This window comes from Grus americana, chromosome 9, assembly GCF_028858705.1.
Source record: "Grus americana isolate bGruAme1 chromosome 9, bGruAme1.mat, whole genome shotgun sequence".
Taxonomy (NCBI): Eukaryota; Metazoa; Chordata; class Aves; order Gruiformes; family Gruidae; genus Grus; species Grus americana.
The window spans coordinates 2,862,933-2,883,787 of record NC_072860.1 but is presented as its reverse complement, the minus strand read 5'-3'; the positions used below and the strand labels follow the sequence as shown (position 1 = coordinate 2,883,787).

At 39.7% G+C, this 20,855-nt stretch overlaps 1 protein-coding gene across 12 annotated transcripts in view; it reads right to left on the bottom strand.

Moving 5' to 3' along the window:
- Nucleotides 1-20,512, bottom strand: part of GIGYF2 (GRB10 interacting GYF protein 2) — a 77,710-nt gene extending 57,198 nt beyond the window's left edge. For all 12 annotated transcript variants that reach the window (XM_054835768.1, XM_054835769.1, XM_054835775.1 and 9 more), the window contains exons 1-4: nt 20,422-20,512; nt 7,851-7,930; nt 5,113-5,242; nt 2,774-2,869 (exon numbers count right to left, since the gene is read on the bottom strand). In XM_054835768.1, the coding sequence (XP_054691743.1) occupies nt 2,774-2,869; nt 5,113-5,242; nt 7,851-7,891 (267 nt within the window). In that variant the 5' untranslated portion in view covers nt 7,892-7,930; nt 20,422-20,512. The remainder of the gene's footprint in view (nt 1-2,773; nt 2,870-5,112; nt 5,243-7,850; nt 7,931-20,421) is intronic.
- Between the last annotated feature and the right edge of the window lie 343 nt (nt 20,513-20,855).

Below are 20,855 nucleotides of genomic sequence, written 5' to 3'. Positions count from 1 at the left end.
TAATTCTTTAGCAGCAAATGGAAAATGTCCCAAGAATCAGACATCAAATATAACCAATGAGGACACAAAAAAAAAAAATCTCCATTCAAGAGCTCGAGACTCCCTTACTCCACAAGTAGATAAGATTAAGACAACTGAATTTTTTCCTAAGGCAAATAGGAGTAAGGGGAGGGAGGCAAAGGAACATACGTTGCATATTGCCAGTGGTTGTTGGTGGAAACCTCTGGTAAAGCTACCTACAGAAACCTTCTTTTCTTCAAAAGACAGTTCCCTGGAAACAGATCTTGGACAAATCTATGATGTCATATAACAAAACCAACTACAAGGTGAATCAGTTGAGCTTTAGGTTAGCTCAGCATCCATACCACCAGGAAAGTGACATTCTACATGAAAAGGAAAAGAGAGACCAGCAACTCCATCCAAAGTATATCCATGTCCTCTAATAGGGAATACTGTAGCCATGACTAGTTGAATTCCACAGAACTAAACAAATTTTAGCTGAAATTCATATAGCTGACATTATCTGTCATGCATCTCTAGATAAAACATCTTTAAATCAGCTCGAGTCAAGTTCTTCCTGGACATACTACACATACAGCTACAATGCTATCAGGGGCATAACTCTCAGGTTGCAAGCAAGAATTGCTCTGAATCCAGGCCTAGAGTGAGCCTGACAGGTTCAGCTTCAACTGAACACTACCCTGAAGCACAAGTGTTCTGATCAGCCTGTCCGCTACAGGACTCCCAAATCTCTGTCCCTCACGTTCTGAGAGGATACTACTACCTTCAGTATTCACAGAGAGGACTCAAAGGTGTTTTAAACTGTCTTTTATCAACCTCAGATGTAAGAGCTTTCCTGCATCATGATTAGCAGCACAACTATTAATATTCTCCTCAGGATCACTTTGGAACATGATTCTTGATGACGGACAATGTTTATTGTGTCATGGGAAACAAATACCAGGAATTTCTGGTAGCTTAAATAATGCCATTCTCTTGGTATCTCAAATCAGGCATGAAGGGGGAAAAAGATCTTCAGACAAGAAAAAACAGATTGTTCACATCATCTGGGTTCCTAGAAAGCATTAAAGGAAGGACCTTCTTAAAAAGGGAATATGGACCTCTTTTTTCAGATTAAGATTTTTGTGGAGATTGCAGAGACCTGTTAAGCCGACCATGAAGACTCCTGTGATTACAGGTGAAAAGCAGCAAGAAAAAAAAAAACCACGCTGTGACACAGTGCACACCAACTCCTCTGAAGTTTTCAAGACTGATGAAACAGTGGGCACTGCAACAGAGGACCACCTATCCCTGAAGCTCAGCAGCATTTACCACCTCATCTGTACCAAGAGGCTACTCAGCACATTTTCAATACCATAGCCTTAAACTCATATTATTCCTCTTGGAGAGTATCTTGACAGTCACCAGAAGTCAACATCCCCTTTAACCGTAAAAGGCTTGTAGTTTATTCTCTGAAGGACTCCACTACGCATCAGCAAAAAAATACATCCAAAGGTATTTAACACCAAGGTTCAATATTTTGGTGTGCTACTGTATGTCTGGCTGACCATTTCCTGGGCTTGCTGCCTGAATCCCTCCTGTTCCCACTGCAGAGTGGGAGCTGGGCTATGATTTCCCATAAAAGCATACTGTCAGTCTCAGTTGCCTTTTAAGGCTAACTATGACATGAAATATCTACAGTGTCTTCACATGAACTTAAATATGACTACTGATTAAAAGCTAAACTATTAGCATCTCACGTCAAAGGACAGCATCCTAAAAAGACACAAGAAATATGAATCAACTCTGAAGAGGAAGGAGTTCCAGAAGAGGTAAAGATGGTATGCCACAATACCTGGGCACAAAAAGATGATGAAAAATTCAAGAATACAATAGCATGGGGCAAAGGAAGAAGGATGCTCTGAAATCTTAAACTAAGACTCCCCACCACTGCAAAAATCAAATTACACTTAAGTCAGTAAAAATACTCAGCTTTCTATCAGAAAAGAAAAAAATATCAAACCACAGTACTCTGAAGTGAGAAAAGTGCTAAGAAACATGACAAACCAGAGAGCAACTGCAAAATCAAAAGTTCTGACAGCCATAAAGGAGTCAATTCAGAGTCAAAAGTCAGAGGCATTTATCCAGAGGGGGTGGACAGTTTTCTCTGCTAGGAATTGAATTTAAAGTAAGGGCTTTCAAACTACTCAGATCAGTCACCCTTGAAATGGAATCTTTATGTACTACCTGTTCTCACTCTTACCTTGTTTACCAATTAATTATATTCCTATAGAGACCAAACAAGGAAATAATCAAGCTTACACAGAAAGTAGTTAAGAGTACTGCACCTTCCTAAAAATTGTTAACAGTCAAAAAACTTCAGCACTTCTCCAAAGACTACAAAACCAAAGTAAGAGAACTTAAACCCTTCTATTATAGAGAAGGTGGTGCAAAAACTGTAGAAAAAGATTCACTGATCTGAAAATCCTGTGTGCTTAAAAAATAGGTAATACTTCCCAGATGATGATCCTGGATTTAACAAGCTGACTGTCTCAACAGAACATCGTGTGAAAAATATTTGTTCAAATTTAAGATAATAATTGAGTATGAACAGAGTTTAAACTCTATGCTAACATAGTTGTTTTCATAATTTCTTTCCCTAAAATCTACTAATCTCAAATTTTATGGTTTTTAATGGAGGCATACTGTTTATTTTGCTTTTACACTAACAACAATCTAAAGATTTTTTTTTTTTTTTAAAAAGGATACAAACCTGTTCTTCTTCTGTAAAAGGTACAAGTGCCAGTGGTGGCAGGGGCTCCTCTTGTAAAATAGGCAGAAACTCCTTATCCAGAAGGTCTGAAGGTATCTGTATGAAGGGAAAACAGCATACAAATATACCCAAGTATTTCCATTTGAAGGATGATGTCACATACTTTGATTTACAAAAAAAAATTTTATCTTGCCAACTCCGTCTCCATCTACCTGGTACACCAATACTTCCAATAACATTTACTGAGGTGGGTGCAACTCCACTGTAAATTTACGCCCCCTAGAAAAGAATTCTTACAGATGAAACATCCAAAGCATCCACCATCCGCAACTGTAGTATGTAAAATATCAAGATCATACACATCAGAATTCAAGCTTCCACACCACTGCAGCTCAAATCTGAGCCAAATGAAATTTCATCTAGTAAATTAAAAGTTTTACTTTAACTTCAATACACTTTTATAGCCAGATTTATATATTAACAAAACTACCATATATAGCACAGAGTTTGTATGTGATTTAAAGTCAGCATTTTCAATTTACAACCAACAAGGAGAGTAAAACAAAAAAAAGTGAAAATTATAGGTATGGATTTATTAAGTAGAGAACACTGATGGTTTAAAACAAAATAAGTTTTAACACTAATTTTTAATCAGTCCATCGTCAGATGGAAGCTCCATGAGCAGATGTGACCTTGAGTATGTGGACAAGAAGCTGCAGTTACAGCCAAGTGAGCTCTAATTATGCCACAGAACTGTTTCAAAAATATCTAGTTCACAATACTAGAGATAAAGACTTCTCCCAATTTTAACTGAAGCAAAGCAACCCAGGGTTTTATTTTTTCATTTGGGTATACGCTAGCAGAAGTCTTCCTGCTTTCAGTCAGAGTATCTTTAAATCAGAGATGTAACTTTGCTGAATGTTCAGGCAGCAAAGATTAAAGATGACACAGTGAAAAAGGAACAGGGTACAAGACAGCTTTAAAACATTGCACCTAGTAGTTGACTAGAAACGGTGTCAAGGGTCCTCTCAGTCTCAAGAACTAGAATTACTCGACACCATGGAAACACATGTGTATCAAAAGCAAGACATATTCTAATAATAACGCCCTTCTGGTACAGCATGGAGAAAATATTCTTTTGGACCTTTCGTAACCATCAGAGAGCTTCCTGTAACACAGGGTATTAATAGGTTGCTCTGAATCAGTCACAAGCGTAGAGGTCTTAGCATCATCTGATATAACACACACAATTGCAAAAAACCAATGACCTCTGACAGGCTGACTTACTCAAGCATAACATCAAGATTTAAACCACAGTTTCTCAAAGCAGAGCATGATAATTCTGCATGTTAAAGCATGGCTTTAAGCTATAACACACTTAACAGCTTTAGAAAAATCTTTGACATTCGACGCCCTTGAATCCGTGTATAAGCAATGCAAGGCTCCCAGCACCGTATGAAAATGTCAGCACAATCATGGTAGGGTAAGAACATGGAGGTATGTCTGCACATCTATATGCAATGGTAAAGACACAGCCTGACAGTTTCTTGCAGTCCCTCCCTGACTCGAGGTTAAGGCTCTCAGAGGGATTCAGACTTAGAAGTCAGTATGTGCCAGCTGCAACAATAAACCAACCTCTGTCACCATCTACAGAAAAACCTAATGTTTACAAGTGCAGAATATATGAATCATTTCCCTGAAACGCTCTCTGAAATGCGACTTCTGTATCACTGAGAACCTTCCTTTGAAATTAAACGAGAGGGAAGTTCTTGACTTTCTAAACTGCTTTTTTGCATTACATGTGCTAGATTGTATTTATGTCCCAAGTCCCAGAGAAGTGAACTACTTGAGGACTGCTCTCATTAGGCCGGTTACCTGCTAAAGTGAATTGCCTTAAGTCAGGATAAATGTCGAACTCTTGCCTTTTTTGATGATCTGCTAATATGATTTATTGCCTGACTTTCAAGTTGAATCAAATAACTATTTTGCACTATATTAAATAAAATCCTACTGAGTCAAGCAAAACTGCATAGCTGCAAGGAGACTTAAACCATCAGTTATCTGTGGCAGTGGGACTGAATATGGCAATCAGGGTTTTGGTTTTTTTTTTTGCTCTCAGGGAGTACAGGAAGTTGCCCTAAAGCGGCAAAAAGAATCAAACATAATGGGTGCAGTAAGAGTAGGATCAAATAAGCACACACACAAAAAACCCTCTTCGGTTCTTTGCCAAAGGATACACAATTTCTTTGTCCATAATCACAATATACAAGTAACTATTCCTAATCACAAGACCGTCATTAGGAATACACACATCAGGACTTCTTCCTCTTCCTGCTCACCTTATTATCCTTTAGAAAAAGTGCCAACATTTCTTCTCTCCCATAGCGATAGTCTGCTAGTTTGTACTTTGGCAAAGCCGGAGACAGAGGAGGGGATGTCACGCTCCCGCCACTAGACAAAGCTCGCAGCCTAAAATAAAGAAGAAAAGTGATGAAAACTGAATTGAGGAGAATGTGTCTTCACCTATGCTATCATCCCTCTGCACATTTACAGATTTGACACTAATGAAATAAATCGAGTACTGGAAGCAGAGGAAAGACATTAACAGTCTAACTTCAAAACTCTAAAACTTGGTGTTTCATCAAGAAGAGTGAAAGAGCTTCTCTCGTTTTTCCCATAGCCAGAAGAGAGAGAAAAAAAATTTGCACAAGCACATCAAGGAATTCAACTCATCCCCCCTGGAGAACTCTTATGTTGACAATATAGCAAGCTAGTTACACCCCCCTAAAGCCTTGACTAAGCTATTTAGACTGGCTGCACAAAATTAAGTTGTAAATCTTCCATAGATATTAATGACAACTTCTTTTTGACAAGAAAAATTCTTACAACACTAGGGTCAGTGGGGCAAACATTAACCTAAGGAAAGAATTTATTCAGATGTTTCACAAACAATATAGGACAGTAAATTTTGCAATGAGGTTTCTTCTTGTGTCTCTGGAATCCTACTCTACCTCAAATTCCTTTTCCAGAACTTAAAATTAATAGCATTTTTCAGAGAGCACATACATCATTTAGCTTAGTGTCTCAATTAAAAAAGAGATGAACAAAATATAGCCACACTTTACTTCAGAGACATTTCAAGCAGTAATTTCACTTATAGTAACAGACCAATATGTTATTAAGTTTGATCCCATCCCACATAGGTAAGCTACTCAACTTCTTGCAGATAACATCTTACAGTTATACGATATTATTACACTCCACAGGTGGATTAGTCTCATTCTATAAAATCATTTTGTCAGCTACCCAAATATCCTCTCTTTTTAAGTTTGGGGAACGTTTTACAAAAGGATGTGTGTCAAAAAACAAAGCCCAGACCATTTTCCTACATTCTTCTTGCTGTGCATCTCAGACATGTCAAACAATGAAAACTCTTCTCAATCACAAAATCCTTGGAAAGGAAGGTGCTCTAAACTAAAACATTGATTCAGGGGCTACCTTTCACCTAATTATTGAAGCATGCTTTGATTTGGTTTATTGTTCTTTAAACAGAAAGGAAAAAGCAATTTGCAAGTCATATGTTTACCTTCTTTTTTTAGTTTGGTGCCACCCAGTGGCAGTTTCTTTACATACCACTTCCAAACAAAAAACACCTGGGGAGGCATTACTCAAAGGATTAGATGTCTCAGTGCAATGTTCAACTCCAATCCAGATGAAACTTGACCGAGAGTTTCACTACTAAGTGATACAACAGCATACATGACAGACATGACTATACTGCAACCCAAAAGAATAATTATTGATCTTAGAATTTTATTCCATTATTCCTGTAAAAAACTAGTAACTCAGTGAAGTATAATACAGATTTTCATACATAATCTAATCTGGTTTTTAATCTAAATGGAGACTGATGTCCCCTCACTATGACACAGCAATCAAGTTACTGTTAAAATATGTGCTTTTTTTAGAGTTGCCTTCCCCCTTCTCTTTTTTTAATATAACTTTGGCTTCCATCCATCAGTGAATCTAATCGTGTCTGTCTCTTACACTGAAGAGCACTCCAGCATAAGATATCTGCCTGGTGGGTGTATTTATAGACAGTGATAAAGTCATTCTTTAACTCTCTTTCAATCTAACAAAATAGACTGAGCACTCTCATTGTCTTCTAGGCCACAAATCATGTTTTACTTCTTTGCTGAATATTCTCCAATTTTTGTACATTGTGTATAAAAATGTGTCAGCAAAAGTGAATACATTATTCCAGTAACATTCTTACCATATGCTATGCAGAAATTATATTTCCTATATCCATTCCACACTCCCATTTACACACTTAAGGATCGCATCACTCTTCAGAAACCACACCATCCAGAATTCTTGGTTGTAATTGCAGTCACCAACACTTTAACAAGAAATCGGACCAAATACTGAACAATAATCACACCTGTGCAATTACTCTTTAGCAAAAGCCAGGGCAATGCATGTCAGGCAAGGTGAAAAACTAACAACTGACACAAGATTATACAACATCATGTATTCCCTTTAACACAACAGGTCATTTTTCCTGACACTTTTCAGTGCGCACATGCAGGAAACTATGACATGAAATGCACACTTTTACCATATTCCACTGAGATTTTTTTTTTTTTTAAATACTGGGGAAAAAAGCTTGCTTAGCTATAGATTTAAGTCTAGTTAATCAGGAAGTTCTTATGCTCTCCTTACATTTATCACATGGAAAGACTAAACAAGTACGTCTTCTTTACTTTGTGTATACCTCTGAGATCATAAACGTTATTCCTCCCTCGGATACTTGGCAGCAATGTGAATATTATGCATTACCATAACATGAAACCCAACTCATTTCATACACAACGCCAGTTTACAAAGTGAAGACTAATTTTGTAATATTGCTTTCAGTCACAGGCCAGGGACTGAGGTGAAGCAGTATGTAACAACAAATACATTATATCCCATTCAGTCTCATAATCAATTCAGTCACAAAGGACAGAAATTCGTAACTTTTTTTTAAATTTTAAACAAGGTTCTGGAGTCTCACAAAACAGAAAAAACTCACCATTCAGGCCCAAAGTTAAGTGTCTGAGTTTCTGCTGCCATTTTTTCCTGTTCTATTCCTCTTTTTTAAAAAGCGTGAACCTGAAAAATAAAAATGTTTACTATGAAAACAACTGGATTAATACAGTCCTTCATAAATTTCACAATACAAAAGCACACCTGGTCATGCAAAGAAGTGAAAAAAATGACTACATGGATTTTTAATTTTTTTTTTTTTTTTTAAGGAATTCATTTCAGCTCTCAAAACCAGATTAGTTTACTAATATAGTAGTAACTGCATCAAGATCTCTTCCCTAAATTTCCCTTTTAACAGCTCAAACAGGACACTGAATCAAGGTGTCTGAAGAACCAATTTAGACAAACAGTCCCTTTTCAAATCAGTGATTACCGCAAGACAACCAAACACTGAGAATTTGATGCATAATCCTCTTCTGTAAGAGCAGTAATGCTTAATTAACAGACTTGCAGCTTCCTGACAATTACAAGAGGATAAAAAAAACCCACTAGAATTGCAGCAAGAAAGATTTGCCAGTGGAGTGGCAGAATATTCAAGAAATTTCCACTGCTCACTCTTGAAAAATAAGCCTTCTAAAGACTGAGTACATACAATGCTGTGACATCCTCCTAAATCTGCAAGCAGATGACAGTATTTCTCTCATTCTTGGTTTTATTAAGCAAAAAAAGTACAACTTAAGACTTCAGTACTTTCATTCCTATTAGCCAAAGTCCTGCAGACCCTAATTAAGGTCAGGTGAATATATATCAAGAGTGTAGGGACAACAGCAGATGAAGCCATACTCGAGGGAAAGAACAAGACTAAAGGAAGGCTATGAAGTTTTCTCTATCAGAGCCAAGTTCAGCCCAGGCAGTTCTAGAGAAGTGCGTCTCCATTTTTGAAGAAAATACAGCTCCTCTTTCCTTCTAGCAACAACAAAATCCAAACCTGCAGAGGAAGGTGCTTTTTTTTAAAAAAAAAACAAACACAAAAAACCCACACACACACTGTAGCCAAACAAAAAAGGATTTGAAGTATTACCTACACAAACTGGTTAATTAGACTTCAAGAACCTATAAAGACAGATGGGAGGGAGGGAGCTTTGCCATGTCAGAACTGTGTTCCTTAATAAACCTGAGGACTAAATAATGAGCCTCACAAGTTCATCTATACTTTGCATGAAAAGGTGATTGAAAAGAAAAACAAAATATGAGGAGATAGAATTAGAAAGGGCATTAGTTACCGAAGAAAAGAAAAAGACCAAATCAAACAAAGGAAACATTCTTTCTTGTCTATATGCTACTGAAGTAATGATGATAAAGTTAAAAAAATAAAATCAACAGCCTGAAAACCAGAAAATGCCGAAAAAATCCCACACTAAAATAGTTTAAGCAGATTTTACCCAAATCTTTTGGGCATAAGGTTACAAATTGTTGTAAAATTCCCTGCAGTCTAAACCTACCAACCAATGTTTGGCTCATGTATTTTTACTACATGCCATATTAACTTCTTCCCATACACAATATAATCTATATCCAAATCATAATATATTTTCACAATAATTCTATATATTGAAATGGGATTGTCCCCACTATATCCACCAGAAGCTAATACAAAAATATCCAGCTATTCTCACAGGCCTAGCTTGAGATTATTTTGGTCTGACTTGCCTTTTTGAAGCAGCCGACAGCTCATTAAAACATTATGGTATATCCATAAATCATTCCGCAAATTAAAATACAAGGTTAGGTACCTAAAGACGACATATAGTAGCCACATGTGAAAATACTGTGGGGCAATTGAAGCAAACTGCCAAAGTGTGCATGATAGAGACAAGCCTCTAACGCAATTCCTAGTAGCCTTAATTGGATGGCTGTCCCTTCACTTCCTGCAACGCCTGTAATCCTTCTGCAGGAGGGGGTGTGGGGGAAAGAGCTTTCAGATCAACCCGTGTGGATCACCAGGGAACCTGGGATCTTCAGCTCCAAACATCAAAGCTAGCTTAGCATCAGTCATACCAAAAAGGCTGGCACTGAATGCTAAACTGCAATGAACACACAGCTGAAAAGCATCAGATACAAGGATAAAGCACTAAAAACCAGTTAGGATCAAGCAGTTTACTAGTTTTGGACCCACTGGGCCCCATCCTCTTCAGTCTCTGGGTTTCCTTCCTAAAAATTGAGGATGCTGTCATCTTTCTCTACTAAACTCCTAAGCACTTTAGTACCTACGAGCATACTCAAAGCCTGCTAATCTCATCCCACCGAGCTGCAAAATGGCTTTCCTTGTCCCTCATTTTGGCCACTACGCTTTGTTTTTGAAACTCTTTGCTGGCTTCCTCTTCTGTGCTGCATTCAGGTAAGTTACTTCTGCCCTAGAAGTTCTGACAGCATGAATTTTGAGTTGAAAGCGACACACCTGTAAGCGGATGACATTTTAGCTGAACAGGAAAAAAACCCGAGACTAAAACCACAGATCTGCAGATGATTTGGGTACATGTAACAGGTGAATTTAATTAGCAACACTACCCAGAAATAAAACATACATGAAAAAGAAATCAGACACAAAGCTGGGAGAAAGGGAGGTGTTCTGGAAACAGGTAATGATTTGGGAGGAGAGGGGAAGAGGAACAGCAAAAAGAGACTCGAGAAAGCTAAGACAGCAAGTGCGCGAGAGGAATACACTTAGCCACGTCACAGCAGACAAGATAGGGAAGCAAAAACCATGTGCTGCTGCTGGCTCACAAAGCAGCAGCCGAAAGGTGAGAGCACGGGAGCCAAACTGGAGAGGAACCTCTGACAGGGAGTGCACAAAGGAGAAGCTGTACTAACTGGAAAGGCAAGTTGGGGTAGACTACGCGGTGCTCCGGTGCTCGCATCATGACAGGAAAGAGTCAGGGTGGAGCAAGAAAAAGGGTGAGGAATTAAGGGAATGAATGATCAGGTCATAAATTTAACTTTTTTGGCCAAGGAAAAGGCATGAATTGATCAGATCTTTATTATCTAGTAACTTTCTTAGGCTCTATGCTTCAATATTAATTATTAAATGTTAATTTTGGTTTTTATCTATGCTGCCTCCTTATTAATCAAGGATGGCAAATCACAAAAAATAATATATACCAAACACATTTCCTCCTTGATATAATTTGATGAGGGAAAAACCCCTTTCTGAACTGCTATAGTTTTCTAAGTCAAGATTTTTCTACAAAATAATGGCCATTCATTGAGGAACCTGCACAGCCACAGATTTTATATGGGCAAAGAGCACAAAAGGACAGCCTCAAGCTGAAGCAAGAAACTGAGGTCATATTTTGGTATCATCCAGTCAGCACCACTGCTTGGGCAAGAATGCTACCCAAGGACTTCCCATCAGTCCTTCAAAGCAGAACCTTTTCTCCAAGGTTTTCTTCAAATCATGTCAACCTTTGATCAAGGTGCCCATGCAACTCTACAAACAGTTGCAGTTTTCCTGCATATTTGGGGAAAAATAGAATTGCTTCATAAACTGGAACTGGGACCCCATTTTCTGGGGGGGTACCACAGCCACCAACCCGCTGTCAGCATGCAGGACTGAAAAAGAGAAGAAATCAACCTGTGGACTGACAAGGGAAAAAACATCCTTTCTATTTTGTCAGCAATTTAGTACTCTGGAAGTCAGAAGTCCATCCTCCAAGCAGACACAAAATGTAATCCAATAACATTAAGCCCTTAAGTGGCTTTCACTCACAATTAACAGGTAATATTATAGGTACAGAAGCTGCTATCAGCAACACTCAACTCATTTCATTGGTTTGCTTTAGGTACAATGGCTGTTTTACCAAGCTCGTGGTTTTTTAAATTATTTTTCAAACTTGCTATTCAGTACCTGACAAATCTATTAAAGCTCTCAGAAACATCTGCTTCAGACACAAGTTGGAACTTGATCCTACCGGCTAGATTTGTGTGTTAAAATGCATAAGAAGATGTTTCAGTTGGGAAAAAAACCCTAAGAAAGATCTATAATTACTGTGGCACATTTTGGCCACAAGCTCTGGTCTTTTAAAACATACAACTATCTAATAAATATTAGGCAAAAAGCTGGTTTTTAGAGACTTTGAAAGATCTAAACTGCCATGTTTTCCAGACTTTGCTGAACCTCAGGATTTACAGAAAATTGCCATTTTAAGGTTTGTCCCTTGCTCATGGGCACTTGAGTTAAAGATTTTCAGGCAATGTTAAATTCCTACATTTCCATTACAGAATTCTGTCAGCTTGTACCACATGGCAATCTGTCTCACCAAGATGTTTTGCTGTTTTGGATAGAGATAAACTGATTCTTAGCATCCCAAGTTGAGTCTAGGTAATGACTGCATTCAGGTCTGCCCATCTAATCTTTCCTACCGACAAAAAAAAATTAAAGATTTGGACTGTCACTGCAATTTATAGCTTTGGGACTGCTGCTTGCTTAGGTTTTTTATTCACTTTGGAAATCTAAACCTTGGAAAAAAGATATACCACTGATCCTTCCCATACATAGCTATTTTATTTAGAAATGGTCTACTGCTTGATCAGAGATGTATAGGAAGAAATGCATCCTTTTCTTTCAAGGTAGCTCTGTTCCTACCATAGGTTTCAAACAGCCTTTTTAACCTAGAAATTGGCTGAAAATTTTGAGAACCAAAGAACACAATGCAAGTCTAACGCAAGCAGATTTAAGTGCAAGGATTTGGGTTCTCCTCAAATAAACTTGGAACAGGAATTTAACAGCAGTGCTCCACCATGCAACAGCAACATTACATCAAGATGATAAAACTTCACCTTCCACAAGCAAGAAAACATTCCATGGGCAGCTACTACAGCTAGCTAATTTCAGTGCCGGTAACTGCAGTTTTAAAAAAATTAACAGGTTGACTGAATAATTAATGCTGATTTTCTCTAATTCTTGAAATATTAAAGAAGACCCAGAATAGTATTCAAGCTACCTTTTAAGTACAGTGGTAAACAGGATGACTCAGGTGGCTACACTGCAAGTCTGTTTGATATTAATCATTGGCTAAAGCAGACAACACTGATTAAAGGACACTGACATAATTAAGGCCAGCCAACATGGATTTATAGAAGACATTCAATCAAAATACATTTTTGTAAGAGTAGAAATTTCATTGCTTAAGCAAGCAGGTGAAATAAATTTTAAGTTCTGCAGGACATTTCAATTAAGTAGAATGCCAAAAAGGACAAAATCATTCAGAACCACATGAAAAGTCTCATGTTGTCACAACCTATGTTTTCTTTTAACCTTCTCTTCTAAAGAATCTACAACAACCCATCTCAAAAACCAAAATATTCTCAAAACAGAGTAAAAAGTAGGAAGCTATCCTCTACTTCTATAGAATCTGTAACACTGGCCCAAATAACTTCTAAAACATGAAGATGACAAACATGGATATGGTAAATAATGGAAATGACACATCATCAATAATACCATTATGAATTATTCAATTACTCGGTCCAGTATAGCAGGTTGCATTTAATAAGGCCAAGCATACAATCAAAAGACTCACAAGCAGAAAGCATAGGTAATATACAACAAATGCAAGACTATTCTGGAAAAACACAGTCCTGAAACCAGTTTGAGATTTATGACATTAATCAGCTGAAAAGGAACATGATACAACACTGACTAGAAGAGCTAATAGAAAACACTGAATACAGAAATAAGGAAATAGAGAGTAAATGCAGAGTAGATTTTTATCACTGCAGGGATACTCTGTCCTGTTCTGTTGTCCATAAGGCAAGAAAGCTGATAAATCAGGTGTTCGAAAATTGATAGAACACGACAGATATGTCTCACAGTGGGGAAAAACACCACACCTAAGCTCTATTTATTGAGCTTTGAGAAAAATTTAAGTATCTTGCTCAGTCTGTAAATGATGATGCAGGTAAAAAAGGCTGAAGACCCAAGTTTATTCAGTGAAGGGACTGAAGCAAGACATTCAGACATAAACAGAGTAAGTTGTTTTCAGGTCAACACTAAATGATTGTCTAAAAAGTATGTTCTAGTTTAAACAGAAAATTAATCAGAAAAAAAAATATCCATTAGTCACATTACACAAGATGCCAGACGAGTCACAGTAGTCCCTTCTGGCTTACCAAGCCTTTATCCTGATAAAGGCAGTGAATTTTTCAAGGCCTATCTACCCACATGCTAAGAGGAAGTTCTTCCTAAGGGAACAATATCTAAACCATCCACTTCTCCAGAAACTACGCCTCTTATTACAGTTACATTTTTAGATCTCTTAAAGTCTTATAACCTTTCTGTCTCAAATCATTGCAAAAGTGTTTCAATCTCTCGTCAGTTTATAGTCAAAAATTGTTCATGACATTGTCAAATGGCAGGACCAAACTGACTACCCTCTGCTCACTTCATACAGATCCATCTAAAACTTCATGGAGTGCTAGAGCTTGCAACACGTTGCACCACAGTTAAGAACGACAAACACAAGTAAGCACTGAAGCTCTTCTGGTATAGGATAACAAAAAAGGCTAACGAGACCCGCACAGCTAACAAAATCCAATGAAAATAAAGGAACATTAAATATCACAATTCTAGATATTTTCCTCCTTTCCTACCTACTATTGTGAACTTGGTGGTTAGAGGTAAGTTAGAGAGCTATCCACTTCTTGCTTCACCTGAACACGAACAAATGTGAAAGCTTTTCCCAGTTTCTCAGCCAGAAAGCAGTGTGACCTCCACCTTTATTACAAGACTTCCAGCCAAAGGCAGACACCAGTGATTAAGCTCCAAGCAGAGTCAGGGGACCACACCCTTGGCTCTGCCACTAGCTGGAACACAACCCACTTCTCATTCCAAATCCTGTCCCGATATCCTGCCAGCGTTCTTGTTTTCCAGCTGAAAAATCACTTCCACATCTGTGTCTACCTTGTACACCGAAAATTTGCTGGTAGGTAAATATTTTGTCTGTGCCATTCCACAAGATGTTTACAGGTCAGGATGCTGAGTCTACCTGCTCCTCAACGAGGCCAGTAGCCAGACTACCTGAATGCAACCAAACCCACACTGCAGCTCCTCTCTCCCATTTGTCACACACATTATACAGCCCATACGTATATTCAAAATGGCAGAACAAAGCTTCAGACTACATTCACTGAAACCATTCACTGAATTAACAGATCTGGATTGTTGTGGATTTTTGGTTTGTTTTCGTTTTAAATGTCATTTACATAAGCAGCTTCTTCGGGCTTTGCAGAAATTCCCACCCTCCTTAAGGTTTCCACCTCATGCAGTTCTAATATGTCCTATACTTCAGGAAACAAATACTCAACAGTGAGAAAGCGTCTAGTAAAAAGTCCTAACACAGATGATTATTATGTGTATCAGATTACATATGTTCATCAACCAGGAAGTCAGAAAGTAACTTGTTACTACATATGAATGACAACACTTTTCAATAGGTCATCATTTTTCTTCTCTTTATGTTAATATTGCTAAAGAAATGCACTTGTTTTAAGAACCATATCTTTGTAAACTGACTTGTGATGTTATCCTGATCCTGCCTTAGGACTATGAAAGCCTAATATAACATAAGTAGAGAAAATTACATATACCAATGATTCAGCATTAACTAAGCCTAATGTAAAAGCTTCCACTGGTTTTAATGGTAGTTGAACTGGGCCTCTGATTTATTAAATCACGTTATTAGATGCTTTTACTTAAAAATCTTGCCATATGCTATTTCCACGATCAGCCTCACTCACTTTCCATCACACACATTATTCAGTCTAACACTGACATCAGCCCTGCTTTGAGCAGGAGGCTGAAGCAGACGACCACCAAAGGTTGGTCTCATCCAACCTAAATCCTCCAATTCTACCATATGTGGCTCAGAAAAAGACTCACTTTATACATCCGTTACTTGCCAGTCATACCAGCTCCTTGCGCCACATGACGTTCTGATACTAAGTCTGAAGTTACATAAATTCAGCTATCCATCATCATCATCGCCCAGAGTAATCTTCATAACATAAAGTGCACCTTTTCCTTCTCTTTCTTCCAATCTGAACTGACGTGCTACCACACATAGAGCACAAATCTGTTTCTATCCAATCTGATCTACACATGGACATCTATAACCTCTGAATCTCCCAGACACACAAACCAGTATCTTTATCATAAAATACTATCAACAAAATGCAAAGTATTTAAATTTGTTGTCAGTGACGGGGGGGGGGGGGATTTTTTCTTAATAACCACAACTGGAAACAAGTGTTTCTCTACTGAACAAAAAAGACCAAACACCTAGTAACAAAACGTTACCTCCAAAATGCCCAAAATGCAATGCATCATGCTTACTTTCACTGCAGTAACAGCTATCAAACACACAAAAATATTTTTCTAACCCATTTTTTCCTAGCATGTTATATGTAAGCTCATTTATCTGTTTATAATGACAAATTACATATACAAGAGCCACTGTTGAAGGCATCAAGTAATCATTCTTTCTTATTTGCCTACATTTTTGAAAACATATGGCCAAAAAAAAAGAAAACTATAATGAACAGCTTTAATAATTAGCTGAGGGAATAAAAAAAACAGTACATGATCCAAAAGGTATCATCAACAAGGCATTATTTTAAGACAAATTTTCTAAATGTCCATCAAAATTCCTCACTGACCTGTAGACTCTACTACCTCTACAGAGCTCCTGATATCCCTTCTGCTTTTCTCCACAATCCTGAGATCTAGATATTCAGCTTCTATATATTGCAAGCTTTAAGGATTACAGGAGGGGCTCACTCCTGAAAACACACACTTTGATTTCATGCTTGCCAAAAACCTCAGGCACATTGAAACAATTCTGTGCATCCTTTCCATAAAAAATAAAAAAAATGCAGGAGGGACATAAAAATTCCAATGGCTGCCTAGCGTCCCACACAGACATCAAGCCATCACTACATTTTTCTATATTCAAGAACATTTAACCACCTTTGGAGGGAATGGATTGACAGCCCTCCCTCTGTGGGAAAAAAAAAAAAAAAAAAAAGAGAAGTGGAGAAGTGGACACATTTTGTAATCAACACACTGTGGCAATCTCAGCTACTAACAAAGCAATGCAAAGACCTTGGTCTTCTATAATCCTTTGCTATCATCTGAGCTAAAGATGAAAAAATAATGGTATTAAACATCACTATGATGAACATGGTTATATATATACTACCACAAACCACAAGAGGGCCAATGTTGCATAGACCTTATAATTTAAAGCACTTAATTCTTCCTAGTTCCAGCCATAACTTATATACACCTTGAGCAAACTTGCTAAGTTTTCTCGGTTCTGACAATTTTCAAGGCACAGCCTTCGTGCAACCAAAAAATGTTCAGGAATTGACTGCAAGAGAGGAAAGAAGAGGCTAAGCTGGGCTGATAACTGACTCTGTTCCCGTAAAAGCAAATACTATCCCCCCCCTTGCAGCATTTCACACACATAGGTTTTTAACGTCACTCAATGAATTAAAATAAATTGATGAGAAAACCACACAAAGAAACATAGTCCTTTTCAACAGAAATGCTTCTTCAGTAACAAAGAGATGGGTTTCTCCTTACCAAAGCATCCAATGGATCAGGCCTGTGCTTTTACACTTGTGAGCGGAAATTTTATTGCTCTGCCTATCTATAATCATGAATTAAATATAGCTTATTTCCACTCATATTTGAGCAGAAGCACTGAGAGAAAAAAGGCAAACAGAAAAATGAAGAAAAAATGCTAAGAAAAGGAATTTTTTTCTAAATGAGACTATGAGAAGATTTAACATCATACCTTAAAAAGCCCTAAGAAGGAATTTTAAAGACCTCAATGAAAGAATAAGAAACATACATTTGACAGTTACTTGAACTTACAAGATCAGACAAATGTAGGCAGGATCAAATTTCATCTCCTCGGTATTTCAAACAAAAAAAAAATCATCTAAAGAGCTGGAAGTCTGAACTACTTTAAAGGAGGGGGCAGAGGGGAAGGAAAAGACCATGGTCTAGGTGCCTAGGTCATTGTCATTAATTACTGTTAACCAATGTTTCCCTTGTATGTTTAAATAATTGGGAAGATCCTTCAGTAGAGACATGTAGTAGCAAACCACCTCTTCAGTCAGTCAGGTGCATCAATGCGATGCTCCATATGACTTTGACATCTAGTTTGTTTTTAAAAGATGTATCTATAGATGTTAAAAGAGCTGCCAACTTCTTTCTTACATTCAGGTACAAGAAACTCTAGTTTATTGTAGAACTCCATGTACACAATAGGCCTCAGGAGACAGCAAATGTAGAAGAGATGCAATGGTGCTTAGTCTGAATTCCTTAAAAAAAAAAAAAGCCTTCTTTGCACTCCCCTTTTACACACACAGTCTTTTCCTCAATCGAGGAGTAAAACAGGTGGGGAAATTAAGTTGTAAAGCGCTCAACTCTCTATTTACAAGCATTTTTTTCCACTTAGATCAGCATAAAGATCATATTTTTCATTTACTGTATGTTTTAGGAAGGCAAGAAAAAACACTAAAAGGAGTATCTGAGGATATTTACAGTCCTCTTAAGATCAACATCTGTAACGAAAAGTGGATCTGCAAGAGTCCAAGTTTTTACTTTGGTATCAAACTATTTTTGTAAGCACCCTGTGAAACAAAACATCACTGCAAGGTGACTACTTTGCATTTTAGTTCTATGCACTTACTTTAAGAGACAGGCTCACGTAAACATTCAGAAAAGGTCCGAAAAGAAATACAGTGACCAGGTACCTCCCTGCATGTTCGTGCATCCAGGAACTGGGAGAGCCTGAGCAGCTCTTAAAATCATTAAGAAATCCCAGTATTCATACACAATATTGTCAGCTATTGAAAGGGGCTATCAAAGTCTCAACACAAGCAGATAGTTTTGGTGAAAGTGATAGCTGACATTCAATTTCCATGGATAAACCTCTACCTTCTTTTTAATATAATTGACTATTAGAATCTTTTTTTTTTAAATCACATACACAGTAAGGAATTAACACTGACATACATTACTTTTGACATTAGTTGGCTTGTAGAACTTATGCCTATATGAGCCTGGGGAGCAAAGGGGGTGCAGAAGGGGCAACAGACACTCCAACATTTCTGTTGATACTCCCAGGACAGATTAGAGCCTGCATTTTTACCTCAGCATCAGCTAACTGTTCACAGGACACCTATTCAAGTGAATGGCAAGAATATCAATCCTTCATAATACTAAAGCTCTTATTATCTATTGGAGCCAACACCCAATAACAGAGCTCAAAAATACCAGAACAAAGCTTTTGTTGATGACAACTGCAACCCATTTTGTTTACAAAGGTTTCCAATTATCACACTGTGCATCTACCAAAGCACAGTTCTATTCACAAAGCAACAAATAATTTGTGTTTATTAAAAAGTTTCTTAAGAACAAAAGCAACCAGCAGAGTTACGGGAAAAGGGAAAAAAAATTCACACGTACTTTCCAGGAACTTGCCCAAGTCAGCTCCTGAAGCAAGAAAATAGAATGAGCAGCAAGAAGTTAGACAGAAGAACATAATCAGAATTCAGAAGTTCGTTCCCCTCCCACCTAAGAAAACAGACCCTTAAGAATTACAGTAAGAGGTAAAGCATTACAGCAGCAAACCAAGAACATTGAGCTGAAGGTTACTGGGGAAAATGTAGGTTTTATTCCATAAGTACTACTTGGCAACATCTCCTTTTGGCCTACAACTTGTCCCACTTCAAAGTGCAATTACACAGAGTTGAAAGAGCGGAGACTGCTTTGTTGATACTGAAACTACTTGTCTTGGATCAATACCAAACGTACACAATCCTGATCGATGTTCTCTTCGGCCTGCCAAGGCCTCTCCAGTCAAACACTGCTGGTCATTGCTGCTCCCAACACCCTGCTGCCTGTGGGGGGTGGGGGAAAAGGCTCGAGTGCTCGACGAGCTCCCTCCTTCCTCAGCCTGTGTAACCTGACAGGGCTGGGCGTGCTCGGAGCGGGGCAAACATAGGCTTCAATGAGGGCGCACCTGCCCGCGGCACTGCCGGAACACAGGCCCAGTCCCACCGGACTGGGAGGGGACGAGCGAGTTCACAAGGGTCAGCGTGAGGGGAGACGGCGCCGGGGACGCAGCTGCCAGCCCCCGAGGGCGTGAGGAGCCGCGGGCGCCCAGCCATCGCCTGACAGGCACCGTCTCCCCCTGCCGGGACCTGCTGCCAAGGAGCCGCATGGAGAGGGCAAGGCCCGCACCCCCAAGGGGAGCCAGGCCCAACAAGCCCCGTAAAAACCCAGCGCCAGGAGCGCAAAACTGGCCCTCCGGGCGCGCCCCTCACCACTGGGCCGGGGAGGCCTCGCCTCCCGGTAGGCCGCAGGGCGCGTCGGGGCTGCGGCACCCGCGGCGGACAGGAGCCGCCGGCAAGGCCGGTGCTCGACGCGCGGCCTACACCCGCTCCCGCAGGCGGGGAGAGCGGCGGCGGCGGGAGCGCGGCGGCGGGGAGGCGTTGGGGGCGGCCGAAGCGGTGGCGGGGGCAGGGAGCCGACGGGACGGCGTTACCTGCGCTCCCGGACGGAGAGTCCCTCACGGCCACAGCGACTCCTCAGCCCCAACAACACAAGATGGCGGTTGCGCCGCCACGCAACGTCACGTGAGGGTAATCCCCGCCCCCTGCCTCCACCGCGGGACCCGGATGGCCGACGGCACTCCCCCACCCTCGCGCAGGCACCGCCCGCGTGACGACACCGCGCCGCGCGCACGGGAGGGAGGGGAGCGGTCCCTCAGCAGCTGCGCGCGCATGTCCCCCTACACCCTCCCCCCAACCTGCGGGAGCGCGAGCGCCCCCTGCTGGAGGCACGCGCCCACTGCAGCCTCCCCCGCACAGCCCTGGGGGCCGGGGCGGGGGGGGATGCAGGCGGCCATGGCGGGGCGGCCGGTGCAGGCGGCTCCCGGGAAGGGCCCGCTGCCCCTCCCGCCCAGCCTCCTCTTCCGGA